The sequence below is a fragment of the Hesperophylax consimilis genome, chromosome 12, assembly GCF_061612785.1.
Source record: "Hesperophylax consimilis isolate HC1 chromosome 12, BYU_Hcon_1.0, whole genome shotgun sequence".
Classification (NCBI taxonomy): Eukaryota; Metazoa; Arthropoda; class Insecta; order Trichoptera; family Limnephilidae; genus Hesperophylax; species Hesperophylax consimilis.
In genome coordinates this window covers 32,123,047-32,143,299 of record NC_142847.1, presented here as the reverse complement: position 1 = coordinate 32,143,299, position 20,253 = coordinate 32,123,047, and the positions used below count along the sequence as shown (strand labels likewise).

General features: G+C 33.0%; 2 protein-coding genes across 3 annotated transcripts; one reads left to right on the top strand and one right to left on the bottom strand.

Annotated features, from left to right (window-relative positions):
- Positions 1-760: 760 nt before the first annotated feature.
- Positions 761-5,360, bottom strand: LOC149419508 (oxidoreductase-like domain-containing protein 1). 2 transcript variants are annotated; one of them, XM_089637863.1, is made up of 3 exons: positions 5,215-5,360; positions 4,826-4,981; positions 762-2,728 (listed from the first exon to the last, which is right to left on the bottom strand). In XM_089637863.1, exons 1-3 carry the CDS (start codon positions 5,218-5,220, stop codon positions 2,528-2,530), a joined length of 363 nt encoding a protein of 120 aa, XP_089493989.1. In that variant the 5' UTR covers positions 5,221-5,360; the 3' UTR covers positions 762-2,527. The 2 variants fall into 2 exon arrangements, with proteins under 2 accessions (XP_089493990.1, XP_089493989.1); XM_089637864.1 differs by lacking the exons at positions 4,826-4,981; positions 5,215-5,360 and adding an exon at positions 2,971-3,737 and having other exon boundaries at positions 761-2,728.
- Positions 5,361-8,539: 3,179 nt separating this feature from the next.
- Positions 8,540-20,253, top strand: RhoGDI (rho GDP-dissociation inhibitor). Its single transcript, XM_089638343.1, has 5 exons — positions 8,540-8,687; positions 8,970-9,159; positions 12,838-12,947; positions 15,335-15,449; positions 19,560-20,253. The coding sequence occupies exons 2-5, from the start codon at positions 8,982-8,984 to the stop codon at positions 19,751-19,753; spliced, it is 597 nt and encodes a 198-aa protein (XP_089494469.1). The 5' UTR covers positions 8,540-8,687; positions 8,970-8,981; the 3' UTR covers positions 19,754-20,253.

Here is a 20,253-nt window from a genome sequence, read left to right as displayed (position 1 = left end):
AGCCGTTTAAGAGATACAGTTGTGCATATCAGTTTGGCATACAGTTGGGCATAGTAGATAGGCCCCTGTGATCCTAAACCCCCGAATTTATCATCGCTATAGTGCTAAGCAATCTTTTTAAAACCCTTGTTGTTTACTATCCGTATAGAAAATCAAGTATTATAGAACAAATTATTAAACATGCCATAACACTGAAGTAAATACAGAAGATAGACCGCCTGGAACCATTTTCCTCAGAAACACATTTTGTTTCCTTCAAAATCAGTCATCTACTTTTACACACACTTTTATAATACAGACTTCTTGAATGAGATACCATACCAATAAAATTAAACAAATAAATCATTAAATTTAACTTAACACACTTCCGGCGGGAAAGGTAGTTCTAACTTTTATGCCAGTCCTACTTGGAAGACGGAAAAGGCATTGTCGTCCAATAATTTTATATCAATCTCTTTGTAAGGGTCCCAACCGTGGAGAAAAAAAGGAAGAGATAGCACTAGGGTGACTGGGCGGTGACCGGATAAATCATCAAAATGATAATTCATCACATATTTAAAAAGTTATATAAAGTCATGGAAAGTGATGAAACAAAAACTTTATTAACAGACTGGGTTAAGTAGGTTAGGTTAGGTAAAAAAAAAATTTTTCATAATTTTTAACGACTTTTTAAAGGTGTGTTGAATAGTCACTGTGTTGAGTTAGCATGGAACCCGACTGGGCACATCACATCAAACAAACTCAACCGGGCTCAATTTGGCGTGGCTTACTAGGCCAGTATGATTTCGCCACTCTGCATGAGTAGACTGTTCTTCACAAGTTATAGTTCTAGCTTTGGCTTGTCAGATGGAAAATTGTTAATCCATTTAATGCACTTAGTTTTATTCAAAGTTTAAATTATATTCTTGTTTTAAAAGGCCTTCTTTAAAGAATGCATGAGTTCCTAACACTGTTTAAAAAAAAAGTTTTAACTCTATCATTTATTTAGTTTCATCTTTATTTCTATATCTACTATGGTTTCTATAATGATGTGCATTTTTTTAGTTTTTGTATTACCATAACAATTTCCTTTTCCGTTATGTTTTATTATTGTTATTCTTACATGAATCATGTGGGACAGCCATAATACGAATATGAGCCTAGTTTGGTAGTTGAGAAAGTCACCAAAATTGTAATTTTTAATATTAAATAAAATTAGAAATTTTATAAAAAAAATTAAAAATTAGCACCATCTTTTGCTAATTTGAATGACACTTGGCAAGTGTACCGCGATGAATGAGCGTGTCAATTTGAAATCCCCCACCTACAAACCAGGATTCTGTCCCCGAAATTAGTGACAAACATTTCGTAGGAAATGATTGTATTACCACCTCCTCTCCCTTCCTTTCTCCATGGTTCCAACTATATCTATATGTATTTTAAAATGTAAACCAAATCTTCCCCATCTTCAAATTCTTGTATTTTATGTGGAAGAATGTTTCATCAAAAGGAAACTATATTTAAACCTGTAAATCGGGTAATACATCCTTACACCTTTGCACCGGCAATGCAGAAGTTTTTTGCAATGACTTGTGCAGAAATGAATAAAAAAAATGTAATGTAATAAAATATGTACATTTTTTACAAATAAAAGATCATTAAATGGCCCAACACTGACTCTAACTCCAGTTTATGGAGTCGTATTACAAAAGTAGGCTTTAATTTCAGAAAATAATTTTATAGTTGGGGTGTGGTGTTTAAGCTATAGCTTATAGCTGTTTAAGACAAAATCCATTTTCTCGAGTGGGACCCTTGTTTTCGCCCGCATGAAGAGTGTCAACTGATTCTTTTATCATGACAAATATTGTGTAAACGTATTTTAATAAAACAAATGTAGTTGCCACCCAGTTACAGATTTTAGGAGCGGGTCAGAGAGAAGATTAAAAATAAACAGTTAAAAAAAAAAATCTATTTATATAAAATATGGCGATATTTCTGGGACAGGTCAGTATCAAAAAGCCAAGCATCCTGAACAGAATCATCTCTTTGGTCAGTAATATCAAAAAATTTAAAAAATATCATTTGTAAATTAATTTCAGATAAATAAATAAAAACATGGGGATTGAAGTAAGATGTCATACACAAAAACGTGAAAACTAATCTCTGGCACTGAAAACAAAAATAGAAATGAAGGAAAAAAATTATCAGTGAGCCAGTTATCACAAAAAAATTTTAAATAGTTATTTTTCTTACTTCATTTAATAAACCACTTATTACATTACTTCTAAAAATCTAATATATGTACATAGTTAACATTTGAAAATCGATTTCAAAGTTTGTTGAACGATACACTGTAACTTTGTACACATTGCTTTAATTTATAATGAGTCAACCAGTTTCGGCAGAACCTTGCCTTCGTCAGGGAAGAATATACATTTATATTTGTCGGGTTGTAACAAAATAAAGTTATGTAAACAAATTGGCAGCATTTTAAATAATAATATTTGTTGTAAATTTGTCAATTAGTTGTGTGTTTAAGTCAGGTCAATCATTTCAAAATGCCCAAGGCTCTGAGTTCCATCCTGAGAAATGCTTTCATTCCAGGGTCTTCCACTTTTTCCAGAATTTTCTGAGCTATAATGGGATCCGCCGATGCCATTTTCTTGGAGAGAGCATCCGCCCATAATATGTAAACGCAGTTGGCGCACCCAGACATGCAGCAGGTGGTGGGTGGGTCATCTAAGGATACCTGGAATTGGTATAGATCATATTAAAAGACTGAATGTAAATAAGAGAGCAGATAGACATTTGTACAAACAGATACAAGATTCCGAGTATGTTGGTTCTAGAACCAATGCAAGAATAACATTTTGATTTTTGATTATGATAAATGAACAATTTTTTAAAGCATAGGACTCCATAAAGACTCCATATATTGTGCGCACATAATTTGGGCGTGGCGGATACGTATTATATGTTGGGGTGACTCACTAAGCTATAATCTTCCTCGGGAGAGGGGGTCAGATCAATCGGGGAACTGCCGCTGAATATCATTTCTTTGTATGAGATCTGTCACTATGACAGATGACAGCCGCGTAATTACGGCGTTCCGTATGTGTAATTTTCAAATTTAGCCTGGCTAGCAGATCACAGGGCATATCGTCGCCACACTGACACTTATAACACATCATCTTTTTAGGTGTGACAGGTCTTTATAGGATTGTATGGCGAGCAATATAAAGTTATATAAAACGCTTTGAACTTGTAGCATAATCTGTCACCCCCTTAAACAGTAATTATAATAGTCAACAAAGAAAAAGAGTTTTTATTTAAAGCGCACTTGAGGTGAACTATTACAAAACAGTGCAATATACAAATTCATTGTCATCATCAGTGGCGCTTCGTGGCGTATCTCATTGGGAGTTGAATCGGCAATTACAATATCAAAAATTATGAAATTTGTTTAGATCATGTAAATTGGAAAACATTTCAAAGTGAATTCCTCCCAAAGTGGTCTTGGTACTAGGACATTATAATAACAATATATCAATATTGTAATTTAAAAACAGATGAGGCAAAATATTACAACATCATGTGAATCAGAAGCATCGATGATATAAATTTTAAATGGAGAATAAAATTCACTCATCCATAATTCCTATGCTGGTCTTTTCAATAATTATATTTTTTTCCGTAGATGTATGGGAATTTCATCATATCACTGCACCTGAAGTTAGTGATCTTGCAACAAGATACAATTTCTGGAATATAATTTTGCAAGTTATAAAAAGTATGTACATAAATTACCTAAGGTATGTACATAAATTAGGTTATTAGGTCCTTAGTTTGGGTTATTTAATTAATTTTTGTATATTTAGATTGCAACGAAACTTACGCAAGTGTCAACTTATAAAAAAATGGCGGCAAAGCGGATCGTTTTACAAGATAAATTTTGAACATTGATTGAATAAAAATGGAAGGTAAATACATATACAGAAAATAGGTAAACGGTTAGTACAGACTTTTAATAGAAAAAATACTTTGTATCAGTTAGATAATACTAAGAAGTAAGTAAATAGGTTTGTAGCGATGCTACGAGAATTTTATGGAACAATGGCCAGTGCAAAATAAAAGCTGTGGCACAATACAACTATCATCTTTCATTGTCTCACTACCAGATCCCCAAAGGTTTCTGGAAATTAAAAATAATGCATCTCTAGAGTTATTTCGTTCAAATTAAAATGTATCTTTCACTTGGCGGCCATTGTTATTGATGTTAAGTTTTAAGGTTTGTTTTTTCTTCTCTCATTTAACCCAAAATATAAATCTATGATCCTAAAATAAGTTATTAGTTTGGGTTCAATTTACCAGCTATTGTATAACTATTTTAATATTAATTATTATGTCAAAACATGGCGTGAAGAAAAGACATCAAATAATTATCAGTTTTAATAACGAAATAGCTATTAAAATGTATTATTTTCCATTTCCGGAAACTGAAAAACTTAGTTCTCATTGATATCCAACTGATAGACAGTCTATTTTGTATTAAAATAGCATATTAACCATGTACTATTTTCTGTATATTTACCAAATGTATGTCCCGACGTACATCATTGTTTCTTGTAGTAATTGAGTTGAAAGGAAGTATAATTTCCATAATCTGTACCTATGAAAAGTGCGGCGGTTAGGGAAACATTTACCTCAATTTAAAACCTCTGAACCCGGCCAAACCTCAAACAAAAAAAAGTTTCCGCAATGATGTGGTCAAAAAAATCACTCCAGATACAAACATTACTCTAAATCAAGTATTTTATTGAATTTACTATAATACGTAGGAACTTACTTCTTCAGGAACGTAAACTGGTCTGGGATCCTTGTCTTGGTTTGTGACATAACTTTTTGTTTTACCATCATTTTCACTGTTTAGTGACATTAATCTTACATCCGAGGCCATTTTAGTTAAACAACAACTCCCCTTGTAAGAACGAAGACAGATTTTCTACAAAATAGATATTATGAAGAATGAAGTTATTTTACACTCAGGAAAGGGAAAATGGTTTTTAAACATTGACTAATCTATCTACAAAACAAGGTGAAAATAATTATTTATCAAAATAGCACATTCAACATAAGAAGTTGCGTTTTCATTTTTCTGTTTACAAATAGGTCAATTTATTATGTAAATATTTACGTCGTATACTTCACACTAAAAATTTAATGAGAAAGACTTACATGCATTTGATAGGAGTTAATAGTATATTTTAATAGTATGTGTGCAAACAATCGATAACTATTAGTGATTAGGGGAACACTGAAAATCTGAAAAAATAATTAAAATAAAATATTTATAGCCCGCCACAAACCAACTGACACTTCTGTCAAAATAAAAATTCGGCGATTTGATTGATGTTTATGGCTAAATGATCAAATTGTCTGTAGCCACGTAATTGTTTTTTTTTAAAGGAGAAAAAATATATTGATTCTGGCAAAAACTTTGCAATATAATGTATGTACTTATTGCTGAAACGTTTATTTATCAATTGAAAAATAAAACCTATTTTATAATTTAAAAAAATATAATATTAAATATATTTTTACAACACAAAAATTAATTGGTAATATTACATTGGTTAACATTTGTCACATGAGAACGGGTCGCTTCTACGATTCGTTCTTAAGTTCAACAGCTCGGCTGTGGAACGAACTGCCGGCCTCTGTGTTTCCTCCCTCTTACAACATGGGGCTCTTCAAGACCCATGTTAACTCCTTCCTCTCCACAAAAAGACCCTCCACACAGCATCCCCAAAGATGACATAGGCCCTGAGGGAAATTATTTTCTTCAGGGCCTCCTGTGTGGAGTTAATATATAAAAAAAAACAATAGTTTTTGCTGTAAAATGAAATCATAAATTCATTTATTGTTTCAATGATGTATTGTAAGGGCTGGCCCTGAGCCAACGCGGCGCTTGGCGTGAATAAAATTTTGACTTCCCTTGTCAAAACTAGCAGACGGCTAGGTAGGTGATCACCGTATTCAATACTATTCGCATGATTTTTGTGTTTGTGTACTGTCGTTTTTTGTGAAAAATAATTTCAAGGGCGATGCGTTATAACTGTTAGCAGTGTAACTGTAAGGTATTATCAGTACCTTAGCGCCTTGGAAATTCAGCGCCCGGAGCGGACTGCTCTAATTGCGCCCGCATTGGACCAGCCCTGTGTATTGTATTTGAACCTGCCTCAGTAGGAGAATATTTTGCATCATGAAACTGAATTAATTTAAATTTAAAACTAATGATAATTTTACATGAAACCTTTTCACGAGTTTATCTAATCGGGATGAAAAAAAGGACGTGTTGGTACCGTGAGAGACGTATGTTGGTATTACTTATTTTCGTAAATTCTAAGATGGTGGACATTGTCTGCCATCTATCACTGTTTTTATGTGTTGTACTCACCGATTGTGAATGTGTATTGATGATGATGTATGATTTGACAAGTTGTTTTGAGGAAATAATACACAAGAACTTTACATACTTAAAGTAAATAATAATATTTGGCTAATTTAAATAGCGCCGTTTTCATGAAAAATCACCTCAAGGGCGCTGAAAACTCATAAAATAAAGAATATCTGTGTGTTAATTTGATATTGTAACATACTTTTTAATTAATGAATAGAAACAGTGAGAGTAGTTTATTTATGGAGACAGGGTTGTGAGAGCTGCTGCTTTGACATCTACGCTGCTGTGTTTTGGTAGTTCCACCTCGTATTATACGAATATCGTATAGGTAACGCAACGAAAGAAGGAAGCAATAAAAATGCTTAGAATTGATGTATTGGTCTATCTGTGTGAACGTCAAGCGCCGCCCACTAACGCGATAAGGCTCTCTGTCTTGCTTACGCTCACTTATTGTAACTAGTTAGAAGAGAGGCAAGTTTTAACAATACCGTTACGGGGTATACTTACGGGGTGTCCTATTCATTCAGTTCGTAATTTTATTTAAACATACGTGCACCTACATATCGCAAGTGAAATAATTACCAATTTTTGAATTTGAAATAATAAATAGTTTTCATCATTTTTAATTCAAATTAGTAGATTTACAGAGTGTTTTTAAAGTGTGCAAGTGAATATTTATTACGACATCATGGAGTCCTGTTACAAAACGGGACGTGGCAAATCACTGAATGGACAAAGTCGTGAAATTTTATTCCGCGTGTTTAATTATTTTATGCATAATATAAAAAACGGTGGTCAATTTTTAAGCATGACTGACTTATATGATTTGACGTCTAAGGCAACTGGAGTATCGCAGACTAGTATTCGACGTATCGTAACTGGAGTGGCAAAGGAAGCAGAAACACAACCGTCATCATCGTCAACTCAACGACCAACCTTCAGCACACCAGGGAAGAAACGACGCAGACTATCAACCAAATCAGATGTAGATGATTTCGATAAGGAAGTTATTAGAAGATGTGTGTATGATTTTCATTTAGTTCATAAGTCTTTGCCAACGATGAAAAAGATTCATAGAATTCTGAAAGGGGACATCGACTACGCAGGGTGTATAACTACGTTAAAGAAAGTTGTTCACAATTTGGGTTTTCGATGGAGAAAAACAGAAACAAACCGAAAGTTGCTTATTGAAAAAAATGATATCCGACTTAAACGTACCACATATCTCACTAAATTAGAAGAATATAGGAATGACGGACGTCCAATTGTGTATTCTGATGAAACATACATTCATAGTACAATTGTTTTTTTTTTCAATCTTAAATCGAAACACGCTGTATGTAAGTTTTGCATCTGTGTGAGTACTGTGATGAAGCCAACTTAACTTGCGAGACCTATACATTGATCGTACCGATCAAGATACGATGAACAGGCAGGCAAGTTTGCCAAGGCATAGGTACCTATAAAATCATTATGACAAAGGTTCAAAGACGAATGGGTAGACAAAAACATCAATTGAGTGATGACAAAGCTCGCAAATGACATTGACAAATGATTTTATGATTGTGATTGATTGTGATCTATTGTTATGTTCAAGGTGTTGCCATTTTTTGACGATTCAGTACCGTCTCAAAATATAATATCTTCCCTAATGGCAACTAACTATATGAAATCGTAAGTACGAAAATAATGATCGTGTAGATCGAAAAAATTTCGTGTGGGTGATTTATGGTGATCGGTGTGAAAAAAAGAATTGTGTAAAGCACTGATAGGTGATGAATTTAAAAAAACTTTATTTTGTAATAAATAAAATTGTGTTGAAGTTATCTTCAAACACAAAGTTTGTTTTTAAATTTTAACTTGCGCAATGAGTCTTCTTTATCATAAAAAAATCAGGATAGCTTTTGATGTTATAATTACAAGTAAAATTCGATAATTCCTTTGAAGTTCCCAGCATCTCGTAAAATCGCATAAAATAAAAAGAATAATTTTTGCTTGTTCGAAAATGATGACAAGATTTTGCTTTATTTTGTGAAGCAAAAATATTATATTTTCCATCCCTAGTTTATGTCCTGAAAATTTGGAAATGGAAATCATCTTTTCAATTTTCAATCCAATGCGGCGCATAATCGAACAGGCGTGACCGGAAATAAACCGCCCCGTCATTTCTATTTGAGAAATTGAAGTTCTGCTTTTGTCAGCGGTTGTGAATACCGAGTGTTTTTGTTTTGTAGTGCTTAATTTACCGGTAAGTTTTAAAATACAATCTTTCACGTTTTCTTAATTCATTGTTATTAATATATCGCAATTTGCGCAAAAAAGTGTATTACTAGAAAAAAGGTTGATCATTTTGACGGCGGCTCGCCGGTCGTATTTATTTCCGTTGACTCATAATGTACATAGGGTAGATAATCGTCCGACGTTAATGCATTATTGATTAATTTTGCATGTGCGTTTCGCCGGAGTGTTCTGTAAGAAGGGAAGGTTAGTGTCGCTGTCAGAAATATATTAAGATATTTTGTCTTTTCAGTTGATTTCCAAAATGTCGAATGACAAAGTAGATACTCCCGATGAGATCGACGAGGAGATTGTTACCACCTACAAACCTCCCCCAGAGAAGTCTATCGAAGCCATCATTGCGGCCGACCAAGACGATGAATCCCTGAGGAAATATAAGGAAGCCCTTTTGGGACAAGCCCAGCAGGGACAAGTCATTGTCGGTGAGTGTTTTTATTTTTTTATTTCTATATTTGAACTCCAGCGAATATGGTAACTAAGGAGAGTTTCATTACCATAACTAAATTCTGTGAAAATATCAGGACATTTTAAAATATAATCTTAAATCTCTCACAATTGGATGATAAGTTTATGTGGCTGCTCCTAGTGATAATAAAATCATAATATATTATAACTAATTTTTGTAATTGTGTACACACAATTACTTAAACTTACTGATAAATATATTACTGGTAGAGGTTAATTCTAATAACCCAGTTAATTCTAATAACCCAGTTAGTTCTATTTCAATGCCAAAAAATGCTTGAAAATTCATAATAAAATGAATATGTTTCCAGCTCTATTTAATTCATCCTTGGAAATGAGTAAAAGTAATTTCTAAAATTTCCACAGAATCTGATAGTTCTTCAGTTTCTCGAATTCTATAATTAGCTCTGCATAAACACATTTTCTCCACAGTTACTTAAATCAACATACATCACCGTCCGGTCCCAATAATTGATCATAAAAATAGACAGTTGGTTGCAAAACCATATATTATTATCTAATCTGTGTGTTTTAATCTTGGCCTCAGAAAATGCCATTAATTAATGATTATTATTAAGCTTACACTTAAAATAGGACTACTAATTTTGAATTAGGTGCAATTATCAGCATTTGATTATGTGGAGATTTTAAATATAACAATATTTAAAAATTCCTTGCTGCCTTTTTGCTTATGACAGCAGTATACAGATTTGTAGAAACTTCTCATCACCATTTTACATAATACTTCCTATACGCCAATACCCAATTTTCTTTCCCATAAAAAATATTTTTCCATGTATAGTTTTTTTCGATACATGGATTTCAACTTTTTTTTTAACCTGAAAAAAGTTTTTTTATCATTTATACTTGTTACTTTAATGTCGATTCACCTCCCATTAATGCACTTTATATTATCCCCGGGCACCTTGTATCATGCAGCAAAGAGGTATGCAAAAGTTGTAATTATCTCTATTTTTATTTTATAATCGGAGATTATCTTTGATTTAACAGCTTGACTTCTATCTTCATGTACCAAGAACTTGTTATTTTTAAAGATCCATTAATTTTGTGATTTTATAGTGGTTTTTAATATTGTAATACCGGTGGATTGATATTATTGAATATAATAATGCATTATTAAATGATAGATAATGTTGTGAACGTTCGAGGAAGATACGCACAATCAAGTGAACCAAATACTTGTATTGTGTCATGTTAAGAGGCATTTGTATGAGACAATACCTGAATGTTAACCCTTCCGCACCGGAGAGGGGGTAATTTACATCCCCCTAACAAGAGTTTTGTAGAACATCTAAGTTGTTTTTTTTTTACATCACATTCTATAATTTAGGTTATCCTAGAAACATCATTCGGTGATTGATCAGCATTTAAAAAAATATATACCGTTACAGTTTATTAAGATATTAAATAATATAATTCTGACAAAATTACTCTCCCACCCCCATCCCGGATACCCATTACTTTAAAAAAAATCGTACAGACGTAAATTTTGCATTTTACTGAAAAGTTTACAATAGTACGTATTTTAATTACGCTTGATTTTCTTTCTTACCATTCTCAACCATTAACTTTTTGGATTACTTATGATGACTGCTGGATGAAGAAGGGCGATGTTGAATTAAAACGGTAGTTAAAAAAAATAGTTATATCCGAGTGTTACTTGGTAAGGACAAAGAGAATATTAAGAAACATGATTGCTCCGCAATATATGGGGGATCCTCATTACCCCCTTAGAGTTTTACATGATTTTTACCTTCAGGTATGTAAAGGTTAATGAAGCAAGGAGCTTATGCCAAGACATAGTTGTGTTGTGTCCATCCTCTCTGCCTTCCCCTCTGGAGAAACGGCATGATGGTTAGTTAGTTAAAATCAAAGAACATACACTAACCCTAATACAATTCAATCTGAATGAAAGTCTGAAAAGAATTAATTGAAAAATTATTTTGATATAACTCGCCTTCATAATAATGTTCACCTTCTTTGGTGTGACTCATTTGTATTCTTGCCTTTCATTTCGTTTATAATAATATTCGTGACTATATTGGCGGATTTGTTTGTGCAATATTTACAATACTTTCTACAGCACAGTGCCGATTTAATCATGTCTCCCATTGTGTTTATAATTGTTTTAATTCACCTGAAAAATAACTGATAAAATGCTATCATAAGAAGACATTGATAAAACAATCTTATTTTCATGTTTTCAATGATAAAATCTAACCCAACTTTTTTTACATGGATTATTTTTATTAAATTTATTAATATTTATTATTGAGGCTTCTGTCTCCTATAATGTAACTCACCTTTTGTAATAAACCAGTGGCATAGCAGCCGCTTGATCAGCTGCCCGGGGTTCTGCCCTTCAAGGGAAAAAAAATGACTTCTGGGGTGTGGCCTGACCGACTGGTTTGTCTGGAGGCCTGTGATATTGTTGCTACTCCACTGCTGTCGCAAATTACGTAAAACCTGACTACAGGCCAATGAAATTGATTATATGTTCAACAATGAATTTCGATATTTGGTATTGTTTGATCAATTTTACCTAAAGAATAAACCTAAGGAAAAATTGTGCTTTCTGTGGACACATTAGACACTTTCACAACATACTTCTATCAGTTGCTTATCTCTTCAGTAACTGATACCATTATTTGCAATTAATTGATATGATATAATTCATAAGACCATTCTCAAATTCATTCATTCAAATTCATCAATTTCATAAAATAAATTTTTGAATACATCTCTATTTGAATTTCACTTATGTTTTCGGTAATGAATGAATGCAAACCTTGGAAGCGGAAATTAACCCATTTCGCGACATCCAATTGATAGACTCATTGTCGATGACAATCATTCTATCGAATTTTGGTGGCAATCACATACACACGCGAACATATACGCAATCCTCAGTCAAACCAAATTTTTGAAAACAGATGTTTATTGTAAAAAAAAATTTTTACTTGTTGATTTTTTATTCCAGCAAAGTTATCTTCAATTTTTCATATGCCAAAAGTACCCATTTGATACGAACAATTTGTATCCTTTGAGTGCTGACATATCCATATGGTAATCTGACATTAATACATTCTGTTTGTGGGATTATTACTCTCGACACCCTACGGAGGTATTAGGTCGTGGGAGCTCAACGTTACAAAGGATAATGTCCTCTATAATTATTGTAACAGTGCATATTTTGCCATTCCTTACAAAAATTGACTCTTTGAGATTGAGTTGTTGCACTTGAGTCTTTCTTTGAGACTAGTGCCTTAGGAGTAAGTCAAATTTTTGTACGTAATATACGCCAGCAATGTACAACAGTCGACAAACGGCAATATGTGAATGCGGTATGGTGCTGACCACCGAACAGCATCAGCCAGCTTCATTCATTCCCTGGCGGGTTTGATGAGGTCTATAGGACAACACCAGAGGCCCTTGACTGGCTCGCATACCTAGATAACCCCTGTGACCTCCCTACCATATGAAAGTAGAAGAATACAATTCATAAATGTGAATAATATGGTGTCCTTAACTGGATTAGTTGTGTGCTCCTCTATTTTTTTTTAATCTCGATATGGCGATGAATAATACAATTTAGTTATTTGTTTATTTTCCAGATGCTACGGATCTTAGGAAAGTAATTGTAAAGAAACTAGCCCTCTGCGTCACAGGTCGAGATGACTTGGAGCTCGACCTTTCCGGCGACCTTACTGGCCTCAAGAAGCAGGTTAGTATCTTTCTTCTTCTCGTGCTCTCTCCCATCAGAGGTTGGTTGTGAACAACTCTGTGAAAATGATCTTGTATCTTTAAACAACCCTTATTCAACCAAAACCTCCTGTGTGATTCAACAACCCAACATAATCAGTATTATTGACTGAGCTTCGCTCAGTCCTGTTTTCACTCAACTGTTTCGCATTTCGTCTGTAATTTTTTTTGCCTGAAAAAGAATTGTCATTGAGATGGTTGAGAAGTTACATAAAATGGTTTATGATTATGTAGGTAAGTACCTTAATTAGTACCTTTTTTGGTTTTGGTTTTGATTTATCAGATAATAGAAAATTAGAAACACTTTTTTTTGGATGCAAGGTCTATTGTACACAAAACTACAAGTTGTAGAGTGTCCAACATTAGTGCTTTAACTAACACCACAATAAATGTATATTATATTATTCAAGGACCAACAAATTTATTTAATATTATCTCTAAAAACCCGGCAATTATAATTTAAATTTACACGTAAAACTTAATCTGACATGAACCAACCGTAACTGATCTAACTGTCCTCACTCAGAGAAAAAAATAAAACCTTACCTTTTAAATTAAAGTTTGAAAAATCCACTGGTTTTTATTTATTTTTCCAGCAGCAATAACATTGTTATTGTATTCCATTGTTTTCATTGATCTGAAATAATTATTTATCACCACTGGCCAAGTGTGTGTGTTTACAATAATTTGCACAAAGTGTCGTTAATAAAAGTGGTAGTAAATCACCTTAATTTGTACCGAGAAAATAGTTGAAGCAGATGTAAATTCATCATAATCTATCTTACCGTTTTTGAAGGGACCTGTTGAAAAAACCATGATTTCGGGAATATAGAAAAATGCTACACTCATACAGATATCGTGTCACTTGAAATTTCGCGGGAAAACTATTATTCGCAGAACGATCGATCGAGAATTCACTGTATATTTTACTACGCATCCTACTGTCAATTCTGATGCAAGCCGGATGTTGGCAATTTGTGAAATTGCATTATACTGAAGTCTATGATTTTATTATTAACCTGTTAACCTGGCGGGACGTATAAATACGTTAAACGTAAACAGTATCGGGTAGGACGTATGAATACGTCTTTGAAATATATGTTGCACCCTGGAACGAGCGGGACGTATATTTCCGAGCGTATCACACGGAAATTGAGTTTTTTTATTTTTTAAACTCAATGTTTCTCTTTTATCTGTGTGCTTTTATATATTGTTCTGTAATTATAACCTTTTTTATATTTTTTGTAATCTTTATAATTGTTTGTAAATATTCTATTTTTTTAATTCGATGTTTTCACTTTTTGGATACATAAATAAAAAAAAATGAAATTACGTCCACCGGGCGTGACGTACTGATACGTCCTAGTGAAGGAGTTCGCGCCCGTTATATGCTGCGTAATTCAAAACTGAACTCCCCGGTTAACAGGTTAATAGCTAGCTGTGTATCATTCCCATTTTTTTGTTTGTATTTTATCTCTTACATCTTTATTAACATTACTAATTTCGGCTGTGACCGGTTCAATGAACTCGATTTGCTTTGAATTTGAGTGTCATCATTTTCAAAATTGAATGTGTTTATTTGGATAATTCCAAAAATTGGAACCGATTTGTTGAGAATTCAGACTATCCCCAATTTTTCATGGGTTCGCACTTATAGGATTACATAATGTAATAACTTACTGCATGTATGCCATTGTTCGATATCAAAACAGGTCAGCAATTACCAATTCAACTAGATTTCGTTGGCCTGTCTTTCTTGTTCCATGTGAAAAACAAAAACATCTTGTACACATATTGTACATTCTATTGAGCAACTCTCAATATTTCTTATTGTAAGCGGAGTAAATATTATTTGTTTGACATTTTGTTTCACATCGTTCAGATATCTTAAATTTCTCCTATTGTTTTGTTTTTTTCATATTTCATTCAATCATTCCGATTATATGTGTTCATAATCGTTTTTAAATCCTTACATTTACTTGCATAGTTGATGATTGCTTGGTATATAAATTCATACTTGATGATTGTTTGGTATATAAATGCTGCATAGATGATGACTGCTTGGTATATAAATACTTGCATAGATTATGATTGCTTTGTATATAAATACTTGCATATATGATGATTGCTTGGTATATAAATACTTGCATAGATGATGATTGCTTGGTATATAAATATTAGCGTCGATGATGATTGCTTGGTATATAAATACTTGCATAGATGATGATTGCTTGGTATATAAATATTAGCGTCGATGATGATTACTTGGTATATAAATAAACTATTTTTAATTGCTGACTTTTATAAGTTTTGATTGTATCTTTATGCTTGTTTTTTTGATGATTTCAGGTGTTTACTATCAAAGAGGGAATCCAATACAGAATACGCATAGATTTCATTGTCCAGAGAGAGATTGTACATGGATTAAGATACGTTCAGAAGACTTACAAAATGGGCATTCCAGGTTTGTAAATGAATAAATAATTCTTCCATATATTTATATATTTCCCATTAATTCCTCAGGCCTCTGCCATATTTTGAAGGTCGAAGTATTTCCGCTTTGCCATAATATCCAAATATTTATGTATTTCCCATTAATTCCTCAGGCCTCTGCCATATTTTGAAGGTCGAAGTATTTCCGCTTTGCCATAATATAAATTAAATATTTCTGAATTTATCTGAAAACTGCTTTTGAAAGGATATAAAATACACTTTCTAATTTTATTATTAAAAAAATAAAATAGTAAGATCTTACGTCTTTTGTAACTAAAATTATTGTTAACGAAAAATATCTAAAAACACATGCATTGTATTAAACAAATGTATTTGTCACACCACTTTTTTGTCTTGACAGTCCATGCTATAAGCGCAATATATTTTCATGGCTCGACCTATTTCAGCATATCGCTCGCGATACATTCCCATTGGTATTGTATGTCAAGTGAAATGCTAAAATAGGCCAAGCCATGTTGCGTATAGCATAATGTATCGCCTACCTTAATATAAAAATAATTAATACAAAAATTTCATCATTTTTTTTCAAATTGCATTTGGTACTTCTGGTTTCATAAAGGTGCCCATTTTAATTCTTCTGTTGTTAATTTGTGGATTTTGAATATAAAGTATGGTGTTTTGTGTTTAGATCATATTTCTCACCATGATAATAGTAAGGGAGATGGGATTTTAAAGATATGATAAGAGTTGTTGAATTAGCCTTAAGGATAAAGATAAAATTAGAGACCATTTTTCACATAATTGAAACAAATAATTTTTATAAATTAACTATCAGTTATCATGATTAGCTATTTTCATTCAGAAGTCAATTAATTAGTACTTCATTGCTATCTTGCATAATTTTTATCTACATATTAATTTGATAGCGTTTATTAATATGGTTTAAATTGCGCTAACCGCAAGTTGTTCCCACCTATCAGGACCTAGAGTGCTTTACATACATCCTGCCGTCCTTTAGCTGTTAGCTGATACAGACCTTATCTCTGGCATATTTGTGTTTTGTTGTTATCGTTTATATATCTCCTACCTTTTCAGCAATATTTCTAGTTCAAAACCTCTAAAACAGGAAATTTCTAATGCCATTCGCCATAGGATGGATGGTCTACGCATTTTAATTGATTTGGGAGATTGCGGGTTCGATTCCTGTTTCAACTCAAAAACAAAATTTTGATTTTGTGTTGTGGCTCTCTTTATCTCTGTGTAGTGATGTCTATTTTTAAATTGAAGAACATTAAGGCGATGCACTACGTGGGTATAATATTTTGAATCGAGACGCTATCACCTTATGTAGAAGGCGATAAGACTTAAATTCCCGCTTAACACAATCCACCTTTTTTGATTTATGCAAGAAAAAAACATGGCCAAAAAGTGCCTTTTATTTTATTTTGTGGATGTTCAGGCACAAATATTTAAATGTTTTTCGATCATTTTATAAATAACTTAATTTGCCATATTATACAATAAAACCATAACCGAAAATGGGTTCGTAAGTAGGAGATTATGAACTTTAAACAGTTTTCATAGGTCTTATACATTATTTTTTTCTGAGCTTATAAAAAGACCTATCTAAAAAATACTCGATTATTTCAAAGGCCAGGATGTATTCTACTCGCAGTATTTAATTAAAGCATCTGAAACAATTCTAGGCGACCAAATTTTCAAACAAAAAACACGTGATTTTGCATTACTACGTAGTGTATCGCCTTAATTTGGGTTCTTGCTAATTTAGCATTATTAATATTTGAAATTCAAGAAACATGATATTATTCTAAATATCCGTGACTCACGTCAAGTGTAGGCAGCTATGTATTTCAGATGCATATCATTAATTTATTATTTATGCCAGAATTCTCAATCTTTAATTAAATTTTTTAAATAAAGTTGTATCTTAATGCATTGACGAGCACTGAAATTACATAATATTATTGTAATTTTTAACAAAATATTCTTGTTTTTCCTCTTGCTTCTTGGATTTGTCCTCAAAGGAGCCGGTATGTAATTTTTATGTTTACATTATGAGTAATTTATTTAAGACTGTTTGAAAATATTTTCATATTGTATTGTCAATTTGTCCAATGTGTTTGACGCATGCAGACGTTGTTCATTGATTGTGTCTTGCATGCTAATTGATAAATCTTTATTCAATATCCGTTGATGGGTTGTTGATTCATAAGCCGAGGTCGGACATTTTAATAACTCGTAACCTTATTCGGCAACTCATTTTGCTGCTATCAAGAATTTTACCTAGTTTATAGATAAGACTTACTGCATAATTCTATGGACATTGATGCAAAATGCGCTCTTGAAATAACTTGGTCATTGAAACTATAATTAGATAATACACAAACAATATACTTATTATGATTTGAAAATTGCTCCTTTATACCAAAAATGACCCTGCAATGGTTAGTTGATTGTTGTCGTTTTGTGGAGTTCTTACTTTCCCCAAGCTTTTGTATTGCCGCATTAAAAAAAAGATGCTAGCTCTGCCCACTGTCTAATAATTATGTTTCCCGTGAATTAATACTTTTGATAAGCTGTTTAACATTTTTATTTTTTATTTATTTTTATTTATTTATTTTATAAAATACAGTATAATTATTTAAATTTACATAGTAAGAACATATTTCCAATAAAAATTAACATGTTTACCTTTACAAGAGTCTAAAAACTCGTATGTAAAGGATTATGATGTATATAACATTGGATTATGATGTCCATTTGCCAAGCTTGAAATGAATGAATTGCTGAATAAATTCATTTTTTCTTCTTCTTCACGTGGTGGAAGATAGTCGTGGAGGTCATAATGAGATGCTGAGGTTATTAAGATAATCAAAGGCATTGGGAGTCTCACTGGATTCAGCTCGCCTCTGGGAAAATTGATGGAGTGGACATTCTTCTACGATATGTTATGTAGTTTGTTTCATTTAAAACTAAATGTCGATAAATGCAAAATTATGTCCTTCTATAGATCAAAAAACCGATTGTCTTCGAATACAAACATAATAATATTTCCTTAACAACTGTTACATCTATTAAAGACCTTGGTGTCTCTCTTGATAGCAAGCTTTCTTTTCGGGATCACATAACTGCAATCGTTAATAAATCCCTCAAACTACTTGGTTTCATCTCTAGAATCACTTCGGACTTCAAAAACGTAAATACCCTTAGAACTCTTTACTGCTCCTTGGTTCGCCCCCATCTTGAATATGCTTGTGTTATCTGGTCTCCTTTTTATGCTGTCCACATTCGACGCATTGAATCTGTTCAACATCGGTTCTTAAGAGGGATTGCTAGGAGGCTAGGATTAGAAAATAATTAAAATAATTGGCAAATATTCATATGATGAAATTGAACTAACTCTAAACCTCTCTCCTTTGGAAGTCCGTCGGGAAAAAAATGACCTCATTTGCTTCTTCAAAATTATAAATGATATTATTGATTCACCTACTCTACTGCAACTCATTCCCTTCAATATCCCCTCGCACAGACTCAGAAATAATGAACTGCTCTTCCTCAACCATCATTCGACAAATTTTGGATATTATTCACTACTGTCCAGAATGTGTAGACTGGTCAACTCAAGTCAAAACCTTAATTTTTTTGGGATAAGCCTGAATGATTTTTGCCGGTCGCTAAACAAGTGATGGAATATTATAAGTGTCCCGTGGTCCTGACCCACGGCGTAGTCTTGACTTGATTCGACTTGTCATTTTATTTTCTTATATTATATCTGCCTTATGTCTTTGCTTTCATGTACCTTTGTCTACTCCTGTATTTTTCATTTTACTGTATTTGTGTTATTATTTTGTAATTTGGACGATGTCCGTTAATAAATAAATGTGTCCACATTCACATAATTGTGTCACTAAAAGCTGTACATTATTTAATCACAAAGACCGAATTCATCAGATACGATTTAGTGAGGCCCACGTCGAGAACCCTGGCAGTTTAATAGTTGGGTTCACAATGAGGTGCTTGTTTTTCACGCCCGAGGTCTGCCACTGTGTTGGACTGACACTAAACTAATAAATGTAGTATATTTATATTTATTTTTCAGTTGACAAGATGGCGCACATGGTGGGCTCGTACCCTCCCAAGATGGAAATTCAGTCCTACATCACCCCCCCCGAGGACGCTCCCAGTGGCCTGCTGGCACGCGGCTCCTACACGGTGCAGAGCATCTTCACCGATGACGACAAGAACGTTCACCTGGAGTGGGAGTGGTCCTTCGAGATCAAGAAGAACTGGTAAAGAAACAACAAGAGGGGATTAGACTAGAATACACTACTAAACCGTCATATCCTACTGACTGCTGGTTGACTGACATAGGACATTCTGCAACTGTCTTTCTGGAAGTTGATGAAATTTTTTTAAGATTGAGTGTTCTAAACTATCTAGCTGATGTCTATTTGATGGTCATCATTTACAATAGGATTTGAAATACCTCAAACTTAATTAACATTATTTTGATTACGTCGCATTTTGGCAAATGTAATAATGTCAGCAAGCAGGGTTTGACTGTACGGAGGTTGAACCCCAAAAGGCAAATCCAGTGATTCTACGTCGAATAATAAGACAGAGGGAAGACAACTTGGTATGTGTAAATAACACTGGAATGGAAACCAGCTTGCATTTTAATAGAATTTGTTTTAAACTGTTTGATTGCAATTTCAGACTCAAATCTGGACTGTAGCGTTACACTGCAAAAATTAAAATACAAAATAATATTTATCAATCTTTTCAAAATCTGA

Excerpts from the sequence above, each read along its gene's own strand:
- RhoGDI (XM_089638343.1), top strand. The coding sequence starts at position 8,982 with ATGTCGAATGACAAAGTAGATACTCCCGATGAGATCGACGAGGAGATT. Across the intron at positions 9,160-12,837 it reads GCAGGGACAAGTCATTGTCG|ATGCTACGGATCTTAGGAAA; the intron begins GTGAGTGTTTTT and ends TTTATTTTCCAG. Across the intron at positions 12,948-15,334 it reads TTACTGGCCTCAAGAAGCAG|GTGTTTACTATCAAAGAGGG; the intron begins GTTAGTATCTTT and ends TGATGATTTCAG.
- LOC149419508 (XM_089637863.1), bottom strand. Across the intron at positions 2,729-4,825 it reads CAGTTTACGTTCCTGAAGAA|GTATCCTTAGATGACCCACC; the intron begins GTAAGTTCCTAC and ends TACCAATTCCAG.